This window comes from Pongo pygmaeus, chromosome X, assembly GCF_028885625.2.
Source record: "Pongo pygmaeus isolate AG05252 chromosome X, NHGRI_mPonPyg2-v2.0_pri, whole genome shotgun sequence".
NCBI lineage: Eukaryota > Metazoa > Chordata > Mammalia > Primates > Hominidae > Pongo > Pongo pygmaeus.
Window position 1 is genome coordinate 137,445,034 of NC_072396.2, and position 18,482 is coordinate 137,463,515.

At 38.3% G+C, this 18,482-nt stretch overlaps 1 protein-coding gene across 1 annotated transcript in view; it reads right to left on the bottom strand.

Annotated features, from left to right (window-relative positions):
- Positions 1–479: 479 nt before the first annotated feature.
- USP26 (ubiquitin specific peptidase 26) overlaps positions 480–18,482 on the bottom strand; it is a 74,007-nt gene continuing 56,004 nt past the window's right edge. Inside the window, exon 6 of the mRNA XM_054472430.1 lies at positions 480–5,607. Within this exon, the coding sequence (XP_054328405.1) occupies positions 2,784–5,531 (2,748 nt within the window). The 5' untranslated portion in view covers positions 5,532–5,607 and the 3' untranslated portion in view covers positions 480–2,783. The remainder of the gene's footprint in view (positions 5,608–18,482) is intronic.

The window sequence follows — 18,482 nt, forward strand, 5'->3', positions numbered from 1 at the left end:
TAAAATAGGGATATTATCCTGGATTATCTCAGTGAGCTCAATCTAATTACAATGGCTCTTAAAAGTGGAAAAGGAAGACAGAAAAGGGAGAACCAGAGATGGCAGCGTGAGAACTCAATCCAACATTGCTGACTTTGAAGATGGAGGAATGAAGCCATGAGTCCAGGAATGCAGGCAGCTTCCAGAAAGCTGGAAAAGGCAAAGAAACAGATTGTGTCTTCAGAGCATCTAAGATTGCAGCCCCACTGACACCTTCATTTTAGCCAAGTGATAATCATCTTGGACTCTTAATCTCCAGGACTGTAAGATTTAAAAAACTATGTTGTTATAAGCTATTAAATTTGTAGTAATATGTTACAGAAGCAATAGGAAATGAACACACTGAAAGTCAAACTTTTATTTCCATGGATTACTTGAAAACTTGACCCATAAATTAAGAGAACAAATTTATATACATAATAGTCACTGAGTCACTTAAGAACTTTTAATCTTTTATTTGAAAACATACCATGTAGATACTATACAAGCATTCATAGTGCATTCAGAATTTCTTCTCACAGAGCAACAATGGATTGCAGCCACGATCCTCCCTGTCATGGATACCCCTACCATCTTCTTCACATTTCATTTTGCCCTGCATTTGGAAGTGCTACATGCTGAAGAGCAGCGTGTCCAGGATGTAAACTCTGTACTAAAATATCAAGTTATTAGCATCTTCACACTCCTTTCAAAACAAAACAACTTTCCTTCCCTCTTACCAAAATCCTGTTCTGATATCTATGTAACTGGGCTCAACATAAACTACTCTAGAGGCCAAAAAACTGAAATTTAGAAACCAAACTGTCACTCTCCTCTAAATGCAACTCCAGTCTTATTCTTCAGCTGCTGAAGTACTACAGAAGTTGAACAATCACTCATTGTGTCTGTAAAACCTTCTTCCCTAAGAGTGATCAATTCAATCTATGATATTCCCTCCTATATACCTTAGCAATCTTCAGGTCTCATAAGACCTCCTTCTAGGTAAACTGTGTTCTGAATACAATCTCCAAGCTTTGGAATCTGGTTTTCCTCTTATAGGGTATTACCTACTAATAACTTCCCCACACCACTAATATCCAACTCACCTATTTTAAAGGATCCTAGGCTTAAGAGCATCAATAAGCACTTGGATTAATACAACTATACTGAAGCCATACCCCATATACAAGGGGGCACATTCCTATTGGTAAAGGTGTGACTGAAAATTCAATCCTATGTTATGTGAGAAAACCTCTTAGTACAAGTCATTTGTTCACAGCAAAGGCACAAAGTACAACAGATTCACTGCCTCAAAGGCAGGAAAAGGTTATGATACAGCGGTGGCACATGCTTGATGGCAAAATTATTAAATCCCCTGGATTTTGATGAAATATGACCACCCTAGGATGCATGCATCTTTCCCCAGAAGCAGAACATCTTCATATGGAGTTTCTGATGTTGTATCAAATAAGTAACAAGTAATACTTTCAAATTCTACAAGTCCACTTTAAAGCATATATTGCTTACTCATTGAAGAAACAAGATCACCACACTATAAGGTACAGAGATGTTAAAAAAAAAAAAAATCTGGAATTAGTCATGTAATGTTGAATGCAGAGGATTATTCAAGGTTTTGCAGATAAAGTCCAGGTAAACAAAGTTCCTCTGAGGCAATGAAAGTGCCCCTCTAAGAAGACTAACATAGCAAGGTGGGCTCAGACCACCAAGGGCCAAGAGCTTGCTAGCAGACACACAGGAAATGTGGGCCAATTTCTTAAAAGCAAATCAATCTGGAGATTTGACTTGGCGTTTAGCCTCATCTATATATGCCCAAGAGGATTCAAAAGTTATCAGCCTCATTTTTCATTGCCAGGATCCCAGCAACTATTTTTTTCCACCAAATTGCAGAGTATGATTAGAAGTGATTTTTGTGAGTTTGGCTTTTAATAAGTTCACAAAGGCAAGGCATACATTAATATGAAAAACACAAAAATGTAATCAAAACCTTTTACAAAATAAGCAATTTAAATATACAACCAAGGTAGTGTATGTAGTAGAGTAGTGGTTCTCAACCTGTATCGAGCATCACAGTCTCCATCAGATTGCTATCCCTTACCCCAAGTTTCTGAATCAGTAGGTCTATAGTGGAACCCAAGATTTTGCATTTCACCATGCTCCTGGTGCTGCTAGTTTAAGGAGCATACTTTTTAAACCACTGCATTAGAACATGGAAAGAGGCAGGAAGATTGCTTGAGGCCAGGAGTTCAAGTCCAGCCTGGGCAGCATAGTGAGACCCTGTCTCTACAAAAAGCAAAAAAAAAAAAAAAAAAAAAAATAGCTAGGCCTGGTCGCACACACTTATAGTCCCATCTCAAGCAAGAAGAGAAGTCCCTCTCTTTTCAGGAGGCTGAGAGAGAATCGCTTGATGCCAGGAGTTTGAGGCTGCAGTAAGTTATTATTGAAGGACTGCACTCTAGCCAGGATGACAGAGCGAGACCCTGACTATATTAAAATGAAGAAGAACACGGAAAACACAATTTCAGTCTTGTAGGAGAGAAGGATGCTCATCAGCCAGAGCTATGGGATTGAGGTGTCTGTGTCAGGGTTAGAATGGAGATATCCCCATTAAATGTTTCTGTTTGACCTTTGGTCCTAGACTAATTGCATTTTCATCTCTGGATAAAGTTTAGAGTTTTCCTTCCATAGAGGAAGTGGTATCGAGTGAGACAGTCAAGCAGATCTGTACAAAGAGGAGTACGTTCTTCTTATTTCTTCAGAAGGGTCTCCTCTACCTCCTTGCTATTAAGCTGGGCATTCTCTTCTCTTTTCAACATCTCTTCAAAGATCTCATTATGCACGTAAAAGAAGATGTACCCAGTGCAACGCCTATCCTCCTGCATCTGGGCCTCCTGGATACCTAACACCTGCATATCATTGTAAGTGAACCAGATCTGTTTCTCAAAGTCATAGGCATCACAGATATAATGGCCTGACTTTAGAGTCTTCCCAAGATGGCTGACAACACTAATGAGCCGGTAGGTATGATCTCCCTTATCATCATTTCTTTTTGTTTCCTTGGCTTTAGATTTTATCTTATCTAAAATGTCTTTGTTTCTTGGGTTCTTATTGGAACCCAATGCAAGTAGGAAATTCCTGTTAGACTTCTGGAGATTTAATTTTGTAGGTCTTAGGAGATTCTTTGTGTGCCCCTGGGCACCTGGCTTTGGAAAGCTTCGAGGCAGTGCCTGCTGAGGGGCTTGTTCACAGATTCTCATACCGTCACACTGCTGAGTCTGTTCAGACACTTTTTGGAATCTTTCTGGAATTCTGATATTTTTATCTTCATACAAATCTTTAGTAGGATTGATAATCCTATCAAAAGCTACAAACTTACTGGTTTTCACATATTTCTTTCGTTTTGGATTTTCGGGCACTGTTTGAAAGTGAACTTCTGCGAGACGTGTGCCTGGGCTGCTGGCAGGTTTACCTCCAGCTTTGTGGAACTGACAAAGTGAGGTATCTTCCAGATATGCCATTAAGTGAGCTAATCGTTCTTTTTCAATGAATGCTCGATCTCCTGAGTATACAGATTCTGGCTCATTTGGTTTAGAATTTTTTCCAAGGTACTTTTGCTGCTGTCTTCTGCTTGTCCCTTTAAAGACTGCCTGGCCTTTTTTTAGTTCAGACTCCTTATCTGATCCAATGTGTGGAGCCAGGATATCTTTGGATTCCTTTGTTGAAGGCCATGATATGCTGATGCTTCCAGAAGTCATCTTTCGAATAACTTTTAATAATTGGAAATCTGTAATTTCTCCATCCTCACTCAAGGGAAGAGGTGGTCTGGTGCCTTCATTGCAATGAGAAGACACCTTTAAATATTTGGAAATGATGACTTCCTGGTCATCCTTCTTTAATGCACAAAACTCATTCAAGCTATAGCGTTTGAGGTGAACAATAAGGATTCTAGGTAGCCTACTGAATGAGTGCACTCCAACAGAAGTCTTGTGCTTACATTTTGCACATGTATACTCAAGCTCTTCTGCTCCAAAAAAAAGATCAAAAGTAGACTGAATAGATGAAGGATGTGCTTTTATTCTTTGGGGAAGGTTGATGGAGAGGTAATTATTCAGTTCTGTCTTGAGAATAACCTGACCACAAGCTTTACAAGCAATGGAGTGCAACAACTCTAACTCAAAATTAGTAGTGACAGGGCAAGAAAACCCATTGGTGTCAGGATCATCAGCAAAAACCTGTTTAGGAAAATTATCTTCCCCAAATTCACTTTTAGGCTTCCAAATTGTGTTGAGTTTTTCCATGTTATCTTTCAGCTGATCTAAACAGTGAGCTAAAAACTCATGAGCATCGTTCTGTGCATTGCCATGGAATATCTCTGCAACTGCTGAAATGGCCTTTTTAAGATTCAAGAGTAACATCTCCTTGATTTCTATATTATAGGTATCTTTAAAAAAAAGTAGCCACGCCAAGCACATGGTAAGAGCATTAAGGGGAATTTTACCCCATGGGAAACTCTGATTAAGTAAATCATCAGCAAACGATGGGATTGAAAGTAGAGACTGTAACACTGCATTCATATAACAGGTGTTTCCCAAATTGGGGAGGCCGTGGCATATTTTCTCTGGAAATAATTCAAAAAATAGTTTTAATTTATCCCACTTTGTGTAACCATCACTATACCCTGGTTGTAACAGAAATGCCAAGACCATTTTCTCAGTGAGAGCTTGGAGAAGTCCAATGTCATCTAGGTAAGGATTTCCAGTAGCGTTCATGATGCATGAAGATTCACATTCCAATTTCTTATTCTCTTCTAACTCTTTTAACTTCAATCGTTTCTCTCTATTATAGCTTACACACCTCGAATGATCTGCCTTGGATTTCTTGTATTCTACAGAATTATTTTCTTTCAAGAATTCCTCATTCATCTCTGAGCTAGATGAGAGCATTCTTTTCCTCTTCTCGTGCTGATTTTCTGATAACTCTCCGCAAGTAAGTGTTGATGATTTTGATGTAAGCAAAGGCATCCTCTGAAGGACACCTGTCCCACTTCCTTTTGCTATCTCAAAAGATTTGCTACTTGATTTCTCATCAACTTTGTGGAATGAAGTTTTGTTGATTTCCTTCTGTGTTGTTGTGCTAGAAAAGACACTCCCACCCTTACCAGGTCTCACAGGTGGCTGAACCTCGTTTTGATGAACTCTGTCCAAGAATATCTTCAATTGTTCAGCATCTGTGGAGGATAATCCTTCAATAAACAAGACATTATTATTTTGTAAAGTTAAATGCAGGTAATTTTGGTTTCCTCTATAGGATCTAAGGACTACATTTTGAATATTATCACTTAGCTGAAAAGTGTTATATTTTCCACTTTTGAAATACAGCACCAGTCTATCTTTCTTCTCTCCTTCCACTGCTTCAATGAATGCTTCTTTTGACTTAGACATCCCAGTCTTGCAGTTCCCTATTTGGACAAAACCACGTAGGAATAGGGCAGCCATGTTTTCTTTACAAATAAAATATACGTATCTCCGATTACTGATAATCTTGAAGTTCCAATCTGTTTTGCAAGTTCAGCTGTGAAGACAACACCAAAGAAATAGTTCATTAGTTCTCTACACAGAATGATCCTATTTCTAGTATTGGTTTTATACTAGAGTCTAGTTCAGGTTCTAGATATCCAGCTCTTCAGTAATGAGACCAATGCCTTTTGAGAGCCTTCCATGGCTGCATGAAGGCAGAGTCTTGATTCCCAAGACAAGAACACTATGGGAAAAATCAGGAAACATTCTTTAAACTATTACAGAAATGCTTTGCTTCAACAAAACTCAAACTCTACACTCATACACTACATGCAGTTTCCACCAAAATACTGGACTCCATTCTGATTAATTTCCCAACTTCAACTGATATCATGAAACACCTGGAAGACTTTCAGTACATAACTGAAAGTATACTCAATAGAGTCTCAAGTGCATGCATACAATATGCTAATCTTCCTGTCACAGAATGACCCCATGGGGCAACTACAATAAGTGAATGAGAAAGTGAAGGCACTATGTGGCCCTCAACTCAGTAACAGATGAATTGTTCCTTGATGTCTAGAGGATCTCATACATGGGCCACTCGAAGTAAATCAGTCCACCTCCCTCCAAATCTAGCTATGTTCCTATATTTCACTTGGCACTGGGGAACATCATTGCATTCTACTTGCTCATTCAACAAAAGTTTAAGAATAACAACTTCTTACCCATTAGATATAGGCTAGTGAGACTCCTGCAGGCAACTCTGGCTATAAGGCCCACTTAACCAGAGCTAGCTCCCTGTATTCAAAACCAGTGAGGAAGAATTAGATGTACTTAATCACTGAAAATCAGAATCTCTGAACAACTCTGGAGCCAATGTGAATTACTGAATAAGTTAGCAGACAGCACTACAAATGTTTGCATCAGAAAGTATACATCCAAGAATTAGTTGGAAGCTGTTTCCTCCTCAGTAGTTAAATATTCTTCCTGAATCTTCTCTATGCTATTAACTTGCTTAAGCAAACCCCATCTTTATGAATAATACTGAAGGAAACTTCTGCTCAGTCCCTGTTCAAATTATCAAAATCTTAAAATTGGTGAAACATAAATTAATGAGATTTTTGTTTTATGAAGTATTTCATCTATCAACCTATGTTCAGCGAAGTAGAGATGGCATCCATCCATATACGAAAGTGCATATGCATCCAAGTAAGAGAATGGTTATATTTTTCATGGTAGAAATGGGGCCATAAAAACATTCAAGCATAGCACAAATTTAAGTTCTCTGGATTATTTCTATTTCACTGTGCTACTATAGATGCTAAGTAAGGATTTAAACTATTTTCTCTCCACAGAAAAAGCAGTCTTAATTGTTCCTTTTTATTTCAACAACTTGAGAGAACCTGCAACCATAGAACCACTTGCAGCATATTTTAAAATTTTGCACCCAGCTCATCTGTATTTATCAAAAATTATTATCTTCTTTCTATTGGTAGATGAAATAATCTAAGACCCTCTTGACATTTCTTCTCTCTGCCCTCAAAAATACAGTTAAGAGACATTCCTTTCTCACAGTCCATCCTGACTACATTTCATTCCAGATGAAAGGAGGCTTATTTGAGCCCACTGAGCATGGAAAGTAAAGGTTAACAACCATCTTGCTGATGTACAAGTTGAGTGGTCTAACCACTGCCGACATCTCAAGCTTAAATCCTGTTCTTCATTCTGCCTTGATTGCTTGCTTTGAGAGTATTTTAAACTAAAATGTATTGTTTCTCCAAGACTCCACTGAAGAGCACTATGTGACTATTCCATACAGCCTAAAATAAACTTCAGCATTCCTCCTCCCTTCTCACCCCCACACCAGATTCAAAACGTATAGATGACAGCTGTGTTCAAAAGTTATGAAAGCCAACATGCATTTCTCTCATTTTACCTACAAACTCAATCCATTCAATTTGATTGATCAACTACTAGTGCAACACTTCAGACTCAAAGGATAGCCAGCCACTCACAAAACTATACCACTTCTGTCAGATTTGGAGGCATGACCTATGGTGCCAAGCAGCTGGTTGTCCAGTTAAAAAAAAAACCCTAATAGAAATGTCTGCTCCATTATTAATTTACTAATTCACTCTACATTGATCTTCGTGGTCACTGAGACAGTTGCTGAGCATCTACTTTATGCTGCCTGCATATTATGATTTGTTGAGTATCTGCTCAATGTTGGGTATTGCAGCCGGTGCTCTCAGGGACACAATGGATGTGAGGATTCACTGTACCTAAATGATTTAGACTCTAAACATCACTGTGTAATCGTCACAATAAAAGACGGGACTCCTGTAATTTAATGAAGGTTTGTGTTGCTTTTGGAGTATTTACCTTCTGTATCCTCCATTTATATCTCACACCACTCAGGCTTTCATTATTTCAAGAGGTAGAAGAACTTGAAGACAAATCTGTATACACCTTTCAAATCTGAATTTGCACTTCTCAATCCCAAAGTGTACATTACAAAAGAGTAATAAAAATAAGAAAACGAGACAAAAATTATTTTCTTTCAAGTATTTTGGTGAAATGGATGATGCTTTAAGAAGAGAACCATTTGTTTTGAAAAGTTTAGAGGGAGCTATGGCCTGGAGGCAGATTAATAAACTCTAGAAGGGTCGTTAGGCTCAATGACTATGAGAAACTAACATTTCTAGGTCAGTTCTCCTCTGCTGACATGAGTACAAACTGTCATCAATTATATAAAATTGAGTATGTGTTTATCTTACTGAATAGGTTAAGGTCAAGATATATGGCAGTGTGGTACAGGTGGTACGTGTTTTAATTATAATTTTTTCACAACTTCATGAAAACATGTGAAGAGAACAAAGATATACTGAGAAATCCTGCTAAGTTACCTAAGCAAATCTCATGGAATGCAAATGAAGTACCCATGAGGTGGTGTGCCAACCCATGAATGCAGTAAGTGGAAAGACAAAGCCAGGTAATGATTATATGAGTTTCTAACCATTTCTGGGTATCTCCAATAATCCCAAGCAAGAGTTTTGAAAAGCAAAACAACTTCAACTCACATTTATTTTAAACTACACTTAGCTTAGTGATCTTGGATAAGCCAATTCCTCTATTAGGGCCCATTAAACAAATCGGGAAATGATCATAAAACTCTCTTTGAGGACTCCATTCTGTGAGACTATACTTCTAAGTACAAAATACTTACACTGGATTTCCCAAGACAGGCCAAATAAAAGATACCTTCTCCAACAGTTAGATGGTATGCACTAAATCTGGACTTGCACACCAGGGGCACAAGACAAAAAAATATGGGAGGATGGGTAGGGAAGGGATATTCTAAGTTTGGCAATTGAGAATAGAAGATATTCAAAAGCCAGCAAGCATCCATTCATTCATTAAATAAATATGTATGGAGTACTAGAAAGCATTACATTAAACTCTAGGTATAGAAGAATGAAAAAAACCCACAAAATCCATGCTCTCGAAAAATTTTAATTCTAGCAGGGGGATAGAAAATACAGTACATACACACAAAATATGGAGAACACCAGATGGCGGCAACTGCTAAAGAAAACAAAGTTAGAGGAGGCTAGGTGCAGTGGCTCATGCCTGTAATCCCGGAATTTGGGGAGGCTGAGGCAGATGGATCACCTCAGGTCAGGAGTTTGAGACCAGCCTGGCCAACATGGTGAAACCCTGTCTCTACTAAAAATACAAAAATTAGCCAGGCATAGTGGCATGTGTCTGTTTATATCCAGCTACTCGGGAGGCTGAGGCAGGAGAATTACTTGAACCTGAGAAGCAGAGGTTGCAGTGCGCCGAGATCATGCCACTGCACTCTAGCCTGGGCAACAGAGCGAAACTCTGTCTCAAAAAAAAAAAAAAAAAAAAAAAAACCAACCAACCAACCAACCAAACAAAAACCCAAAGTTAGAGGAACTGAATTTGTCAGTGGTGATGGGGATGTGCTGCCTTATATAGGGGGTTCTGGGAAGGCCTAACACGTGATGACAATATGCAGCAGGGTGTTGAAGAAAGTGAACAAATACCTAAATGTAGGGTGCCCCAGGCAGGAGGAAGAGTAAATGAAAAGGCCCTCAGGTGGGAATGGACTTGGCATGTTGGAAACAGAAAGCAGGCCAGTGTGACTGGAGCATGGTAAAAGATTTGAAGAGAAAGAAGTTGTGGAAGTTTTGTAAAAGAGCGGGAGACTAAATGGACTAGTAACCTTGCTGAGCAGCACCAAGGGCTGACTTAGGCTAGTAGTCATATATTTACAGCAAGACCAATCTGCATATTTTTTCTCCAGCCACGTTTAGCTGTCTAGTTGCCACGGTTCAGGTGTGTAATAGGCAGAGCCTTGAATTTAACTTGCTTGAAATTTTGCCATTCATAAGTAACCAAGTAAGAGCAAAATGGGAGCTGAAGGTGTAGAGAAAAAAATGATTATAAGTACGGACCCAGAAAGGGTGGAATGGAACAATGAACAGAAACACATGAAAAGGCCTAAATATCACAAAATACTACGGAGTAGGGGAGAAGCATCAGGGGAGTAGGTGTCCAGCTCTCATTTCAGCAGCTATAATTCCATCGCCTGATTCTAAGCAGCTGTCAACTGCTTGCAGACTTTCTTCTCCTATTCTCCTCCCACCTTCCTTTCTGTTCTTCTATTCATTCTCATCCTGGCTCCAAAGCTGGAAGTAACTAATGGAAATGGAAGTGGAGAGTTGAATGTTAGGGGCATGTAGACTGGGTTAGAGACAGACATGATCAGATGCAGGGAGTCGGGGACAGCAGGCAGAAGGGGAAAGGAAATCCTCCCCTCCCTTTTTTTTACCCTCCAAAGTTTGGGTTAAAGGTCAACACATCAAGAGACACACTGCCTCTAGAGCATTAGCAATTAAATCCTGTTATTATGTTTGGTCCCAGCTTCAGTGTGCATGGCTTTTCAAAATGATTGGATCAGGGCAGCCTTTCTTTTTCTTTCTCTAGTTTAAAGGTGTATTTCTGTACTCAACAAACGTCCGAGTCATTGTGTTGCAGAGAAATGCCATTATTTTGTCTCTTGACATACACTGCACATAAATCTCTCCATAGGAGGCCCTGACCAAAATGGGAAGAATTCTCTAGACTAGCAAATTGTTCCCATGAACTATTCAAGTTTGAACCCTTTCTGAGGGACAGATTTGGCAGAGCATTTTTTTCACTCTTTTAAAATTATGCTAGTGCTATTAATACAACATAGTTGATTAGGAAAACAGAATGCAAAGATTATTTTCCAAAATTTAAATATGAATTCATTAAGAAAGAGTGCTCTTTCATGAGAAAGCATGTATTTGTTACACTGAAATAATGATAAATGAGGTTTTCTTGAAATTAATCCTTCTTCTCCTGTTGGAATCTTCCTAGTATTTTGCAGCCCTTTCTGCTAACTATTGCAATTCATTTGTTTATTCACTTACTAACCAAAATATGTTGATACCTAGTCAACTATGGACATTAACTATGGTCCATATCCAAACATGAAGCAGTAAAATATTCCTGACCTCAGGTTTTAAGATAAATACAAACAATGGCCGTGCAAGGGAAATATCTTAATTTAAAAAGTAAAATTCAGTTAGTGTTACCTAAAAGTCCATGTATTTTCTGCTATCTTAGCTTTTTGTAGCATTTCCTCTCTGCCTGGAATTCCCTAATAATTCCCTTACTTTTGTCTTAGTTCTATCCTTCTTAATTTTTAAAGACCCAGTTCAAGTCACACTTTATTTCGATGATTCCCAGGTTTGAGTTTTCCTGCCTCAGAATTCACCAATCATTCACTTTTTGTAAGACTGTTACTTTGCCTGTGATACCCTGCAATGCTGCTCCATATTACCCGACCACAAAGTTAATAGCTATCAGAGGATGAATTTATTTTCAGTGCATGTGTGCAGCCAAATTTTCCTTTGCCGAGAGAAACCATAAAGTTGGACAAGTAGGACTCCTTTAAGGGTTAGGACCAAAGAATCTTAACTTTCCTGAGGAAAACAGCATCTAAAGTTTTAAAATAAGGGCTGATGGGTCAGGAAAAGATGAAATTAATGGGCTAGAACTGTTATGGGAACATCAAGCTGACTATGACATGAAGGCAAGGTTAAATAAGACAGGAGACTAAACAGATGTACACCTCAATCTATCAAATTTTAAATGCATACACACTTTAATGAAGCAATTATTCTATTAAGTTTGTGTCCTACATAGTTGAAAACTATAAATCTTTCTAACAATCAGTATCTTTGATCATTTTTAAAGGACCTATAAAATGAGACTTTTCTTCTTGTCTCATGACACTGGCAAAGATGCAAAACTGAGTAACAAGAACTATAATACATTGCACAAGAATTACCATACATGTGAAGAATATAGTTATCAAAGAGTATTTAAAGAAGGCTGGGCATGGTGGCTCATGCCTGTGATCCCAGCACTTTGGGAGACCGAGGTGGGAGGATCTCTTGAGCTCAGGAGTTCAAGACTACAGTGAGCTGTGATAGTGCCAGCCTGGCAATAGAGCAATACCATGTCTCTTACAAAAAAAAATTATTTAAAGTAAGGAAATTCATTAATAGAGAACACTGTGGCATTTCCCTGATTCCCATGTCCAAGTCAAGTAGGAGAAGGGGTACTAAAATTGGAAAATCACTTACAAAAGATTTCAGACTGCATCTTACACCCTGGCTGGATACTCACTGAGAAGCCAAAATCTGTAAGCTACACTGATAATAGAGTGTGAGAGTCATGGGAAAATCTGACATCTTTACTCTGGAGTTAGAGGGGCAAAAACACTGGTGCCTGACTGAAACTGGTGAAGTCATGATACTGAAAGAATCCCACATGACATGGCAAAAGGAGGCAAAAGTGAAAGCAAGTTCTACTCCCTCTATTTGGAGAAGAAATGGTACAAGATTCTATGTACTAAGTGGGAGATAACTGGATTACAAGAAAATCATCCAAAGGAATTATTTGCTGGAAAAACATGATCCTGCAAGAAAGAGGCTCTTTTGGACACACTGCAGGAGAGCAGAAAATAAGGGGGAAATCACAAAAGATTAGCTGGAGACCTCAGCTTATCAAAGAATGGTACTAAGTGTTGGTCCCAAGGGGAAGAGTTTCCAAAGAATTTGGTAATGCCTACCATGACAGAACCAGCTTGTAGAGCCTATTATGACAGAAAACATTGGGGAGTTAAAACCACAAACACACATGGTGCTAAATAAAAATGTTTTGTCCATATTTTCTTCATCTATGGAGACTAATTTAGCCAAAATCCCACCCGCCTCCTTTATTATTATTATTTTTTTCCTGTCTCATCTGGATGGAGAATCAACTTGCATTTCTTAGGCTTTTTCTCTCATTTCCTTTCTTTCCCTTGTCTTTTCCAAATGAGACATCCAAATCTTACAGACCTTTCAGGCAAATATGCACAATAATGGATCAGCACGTAAAGAGTAGAAACAAGAGGTAAAGCAATTCTGTCCCAAAGTAGAGGAGAATCACAGCAGAACAGAAATCATCAATGATTCCAGCTTTAAAGTACCAGTTGAGGCTGGGTGCGGTGGCTCACGCCTGTAATCCCAGCACTTTGGGAGGCCAAGGCAGGTGGATCACTTGAGCCCAAGAGTTTGAGACCAGCCTGAGCAACATGGTAAGACCCTGTCTCTACAAAAAATACAAAAATGTGGGCTGAGACAGGAGGATTGCTTGAACCCAGGAGGTGGAGGCTACAGTGAGCTGTGATCATGTCATTGCACTCCAGCCTGGGTGACAGAGCAAGACCCTCTAAAAAAAAAAAAAAAAAAAAAATATATATATATATATATATATATACACACATACATATACATATACACATATATATATACACATATATACATATACATATACACATATATATACACATATATATACATATATACACACACATATATATATATATAAAGTACCAGTTGAAGAAGCTCATTTTTTTAAGATTTTTTTTTTCTTTAAGTTCTGGGATACATGTGCTGAATGTGCAGGTTTGTTACATAGGTATACATGTGCCATGGTCGTTTGCTACACCTATGAACCCATCATCTAGGTTTTAAGCTCCATATACATTAGGTATTTCTCCTAATGCTCTTCCTCCCCTTTCCCCCACCCACCAGCAGGCCCTGGTGTGTGATGTTCCTCTCCCTGTGTCCATGTGTTCAGCTCATTGTTCAGCTCCCACTTATGAGTGAGAACATGCGGTGTTTGGTTTTCTGTTCCTGTGTTAGTTTGCTGAGGATGATGGTTTCCAGCTTCATCCATGTCCCTGCAAAGGACATGAACTCATTCTTTTTTATGGCTGCATGGTGTTCCATGGTTGTATATGTGCCATATTTTCTTTATTCATTCAGTAATTGAAGGGCATTTGGGTTGGTTCCAAGTCTTTGCTATTGTAAATATTGCTGCAATAAACACACATGTGCATGTGCCTTTATAGTAGAATGATTTATTATTCTTTGGGTCTATACCCAGTAATGAGATTGCCGGGTCAAATGGTATTTCTGGTTCTAGATCCTTGAGGAATTGCCACACTGTCTTCCACAATGGTTGAACTAGTTCACACTCCCAATAACAGTGTAAAAGCATTCCTATTTCTCTGCATCCTTGACAGCATCTGTTGTTTCCAGACTTTTTAATGATCACCGTTCTAACTGGTGTAAGATGGTATCTCATTGTGGTTTTGATTTGCATTTCTCTAATGACCAGTGATGATGAGCTTTTATTCATACGTTTGTTGGCCACATAAATGTCTTCTTTTGAGGAGTGTCTGTTTATATCCTTCACCCACTTTTTGATGGGGTTGTTTTTTTTCTTGTAAATTTGTTTAAGTTCTTTGTAGATTCTGGATATTAGACCTTTGTCAGATGGATAGATTGCAAAAAATTTCTCCCATTCTGTAGGTTGGCTGTTCAGTCTGAGGATAAATTCTTTTGCTGAGCAGAAGCACTTTAGCTTAATTAGATCGCATTTGTCAATTTTGGCTTTTGTTGCAATTGCTTTTGGTGTTTTAGTCACGAAGTCTTCGCCCATACCTATGTCCTGAATGGTATTGCCTAGGTTTTCTTCTAGGATTTTTATAGTTTTAGGTTTTACATTTAAGTCTTTAATCCATCTTGAGTTAATTTTTGTTTAAGATGTAAGGAGAGGCTCCAGTTTCTGTTTTCTGCATATGGCTAGCCAGTTTTCCTAACACCATTTGTTAAATAGGGAATCCTTTCCACATTGTTTGTTTTTGTCAGGTTTGGTGAAGATCAGATGGTTGTAGATGTGTGCTGTTATTTCTGAAGCCTCTGTTTTGTTCCATTGGTCTATGTATCTGTTTTGGTACCAGTACCATGCTGTTTTGGTTACTGTAGCCTTGTAGTATAGTTTGAACTCAGGTAGCATGATGCCTCCAGCATTGTTCTTTTTGCTTAGGATTGTCTTAGCTATATGGGCTCTTTTTTGATTCCATATGAAGTTTAAGGAAGTTTTTTCTAGTTATGTGAAAAAGCAAATGGTAGCTTGATGGGAATAGCATTGAATCTATAAATTACTTTGGGCAGTATGGTCATGTTCATACTGATTCTTCCTATCCATGAACATGGAATTTTTTTTCCATTTGTTTGTGTCTTCTCTGATTTCCTTGAGCAGTGGTTTGTAGTTCTCCTTGAAGAGGTCCTTCATGTCCTTGCAAGTTGTGTTCCTAGGTATTTTCTTTGTGGCAATTGTGAATGGGAGTTTACTCATGATTTGGCTCTCTGCTTGTCTATTATTGGTGTATAGGAATGCTTGTGATTTTAGCACATTCATTTTGTGTCCTAAGAATTTGCTGAAGTTGTTTATTAGCTTAAGGAGATTTGGGGCTGAGAAAATGGGGTTTTCTAAATATACAATCATTTCTGCAAACAGAGACAATTTGAATTCTTCTCTTCCTATTTGAATACCCTTTATTTCTTTCTCTTGCCTGATTGCTCTGGCCAGAACTTCCAATACTATGTTGAATAGGAGTGGTGAGAGAGGGCATCCTTGTCTTCTGCCGGTTTTCAAAGGGAATGCTTCCAGCTTTTGCCCATTCAGTATGATATTGGCTATGGGTTTGTCAATAAATAGCTCTTATTATTTTGAGATATGTTGCATCAATACCTAGTTTATTGAGAGATTTTAGCATGAAGGGGTGTTGAATTTTATTGAAGGCCTTTTCTGCATCCATTGAGATAACTGTGTGGTTTTTGTCATTGGTTCTGTTTATGTGATGGATTAAGTTTATTGATTTGCATATGTTTAACCAGTCTTGCATCCCAGGGACGAAGCTGGCTTGATTGTGGTAGATAAGCTTTTTGATGAGCTGCTAGATTCAGTTTGCCAGTATTTTGTTGAGGATTTTTACATTGATGTTCATCAGTGATACTGTCCTGAAATTTTCTTTTTTGTTGTCTCTGCCAGGTTTTGGAATCAGGATGATGCTGGCCTCATAAAATGAGTTACGGAGTAGTCCCTCTTTTTCTATTGTTTGGAATAGTTTCAGAAGGAATGATACCAGCTCCTCTTTGTACCTCTGGTAGAACTTGGCTGTGAATCCATGTGGTCCTGGGCTGTTATTGGTTGGTAGGCTTCTAATTACTGCCTCAATTTCAGAACTTGTTTTTGGTCTATTCAGGGATTTCACTTCTTCCTGGTTTAGTCTTGGGAGAGTGTATGTGTCCAGGAATGTATCCATTTCTTCTAGATTTTCTAGTTTATTTGTGTAGAGGTGTTTATAGTATTCTCTGATGGTAGTTTGTATTTCTGTGGGGTCAGTGGTGACAGCCCCTTTATCATTTTTATTGCGTCTACTTGATTATTCTCTCTTTTCTTCTTTATTAGTCTGACTATTGGTCTATCTATTTTTGTTAATCTTTTCAAAAAACCAGCTCCTGGACTCAATGGTTTTTTTAACGGTTTTTCATGTCTCTATCTCTTTCAGTTCTTCTCTAATCTTAGTTATTTCTTGTCTTCTGCTAGCTTTTGAATTTGTTTGCTTTTCCTTCTCTAGTTCTTTTAATTGTGATGTTAGGGTGTCAATTTTAGATCTTTCCTGCTTTCTGATGTGGGCATTTTGTGCTATAAATTTCCCTTTAAACACTGCTTTAGCTGTGTCCCAGAGATTCTGTTACATTGTCTCTTTTTTCTCCTCCGTTTCAAAGGACTTCGTTATTTCTGTCTTAAATGTGTTATTTACTCAGTAGTCATTCAGGAGCAGGTTGTTCAGTTTCCATGTAGTTGTGTGGTTTTGAGTGAGTTTCTTCATCCTGAGTTCTAATTTGATTGCACTGTGGACTGAGAGGCTGTTTGTTTGATTTCTGTTATTTTGCACTTGCTGAGGAGTGTTTTACTTCCAATTATGTGGTCAAATTTAGAATATGTGCTTTGTGGTGCTGAGAGAATATGTGCTTTGTGGTGCTGAGAGGAATGTATATTCTGTTGATTTGGGGTGGAGAGTTCTGTAGATACCTATTAGGTCTGCTTGGTCCAGAGCTGAGTTCAAGTCCTAAATATCCTTGTTAATTTTCTGTTTCATTGATCTGTCTAATATTGACAGTGGTGTGTTAAAGTCTCCCACTATTATTGTGTGGGAGTATATGTGTCTTTGTAGGTCTCTAAGAACTTTTTTTATGAATCTGGGTGCTCCTATATTGGGTGCATATACATTTAGGATAGTTAGTTCTTCTTGTTGCATTTGATCCCTTTACCATTATGTAATGCCCTTCTTTGCCTTTTTTGATCTTTGTTGGTTTAAAGTCTGTTTTATCAGAGACTAAGATTGCAACCCCTGCTTTTTTTTTGCTTTCCATTTGCTTGGTAAATATTCCTCCATCTCTTTATTTCGAGCCTATGTGTGTCTTTGTATGTGAGATGTGTCTCTTGAATACAGCACACTGAACGATCTTGACTCTTTATACAATTTGCCAGTCTGTGTCTTTTAATTGGAGCATTTAGCCCATTTACATTTAAGGTTAATATTGTTATGTTTGAATTTGATCCTATTATCATGATGCTAGCTGGTTATTTTGCACATTAGTTGATGCAGTTTCTTCATAGTATCATTAGTCTTTATATTTTGGTGTGTTTTTGCAGTGGCTGGTACCGGTTTTTCCTTCCATATTTAGTGCTTCCTTCAGGAGCTCTTGTAATGCAGGCCTGGTGGTGATAAAATCCCTCAGCATTTGCTTGTCTGGAAAGGATTTTATTTCTCCTTCACTGGTGAACCTTAGTTTGGCTGGATATGAAATTCTGGGTTGAAAGTTCTTTTGTTTAAGAATGTTGAATATTAGCCCCCACTCTTTTCTGGCTTGTAGGGTTTCTGTAGAAAGATTTGCTGTTAGTCTGATGGGGTTCCCTTTGTAGATGACTGACCTTTCTCTCTGGCTGCTCTTAACACTTTTTCCTTCATTTCAACCTTGGAGAATCTGATGATTATGTGTCTTGGGGTTGCTCTTCTTGAAGAGTATCTTAGTGGTATTCTCTGTATTTCCTGAATTTGAATGTTGGCCTGTCTTGCTAGGTTGGGGAAGTTCTCCACAATAATATCCTGAAGTGTGTTTTCCGACTTGGTTCCATTCTCCCTGTCACTTTCAGGTACCCCAATCAAACCATAGGTTTGGTCTTTTCACATAGTCCTATATTTCTTGGAAGCTTTGTTTGTTCCTTTTCATTCTTTTTTCTCTAAACTTGTCTTCACACATTATTTCAGTAAGGTGACCTTCATTCTCTGATATCCTTTCTTCTGCTTGATTGATTTGGCTATTGATACTTGTTTATGCTTCACGAAGTTCTTCTGCTGTGTTTTTTAGCTCCATCAGGTAATTTATGTTCTTCTCTAAA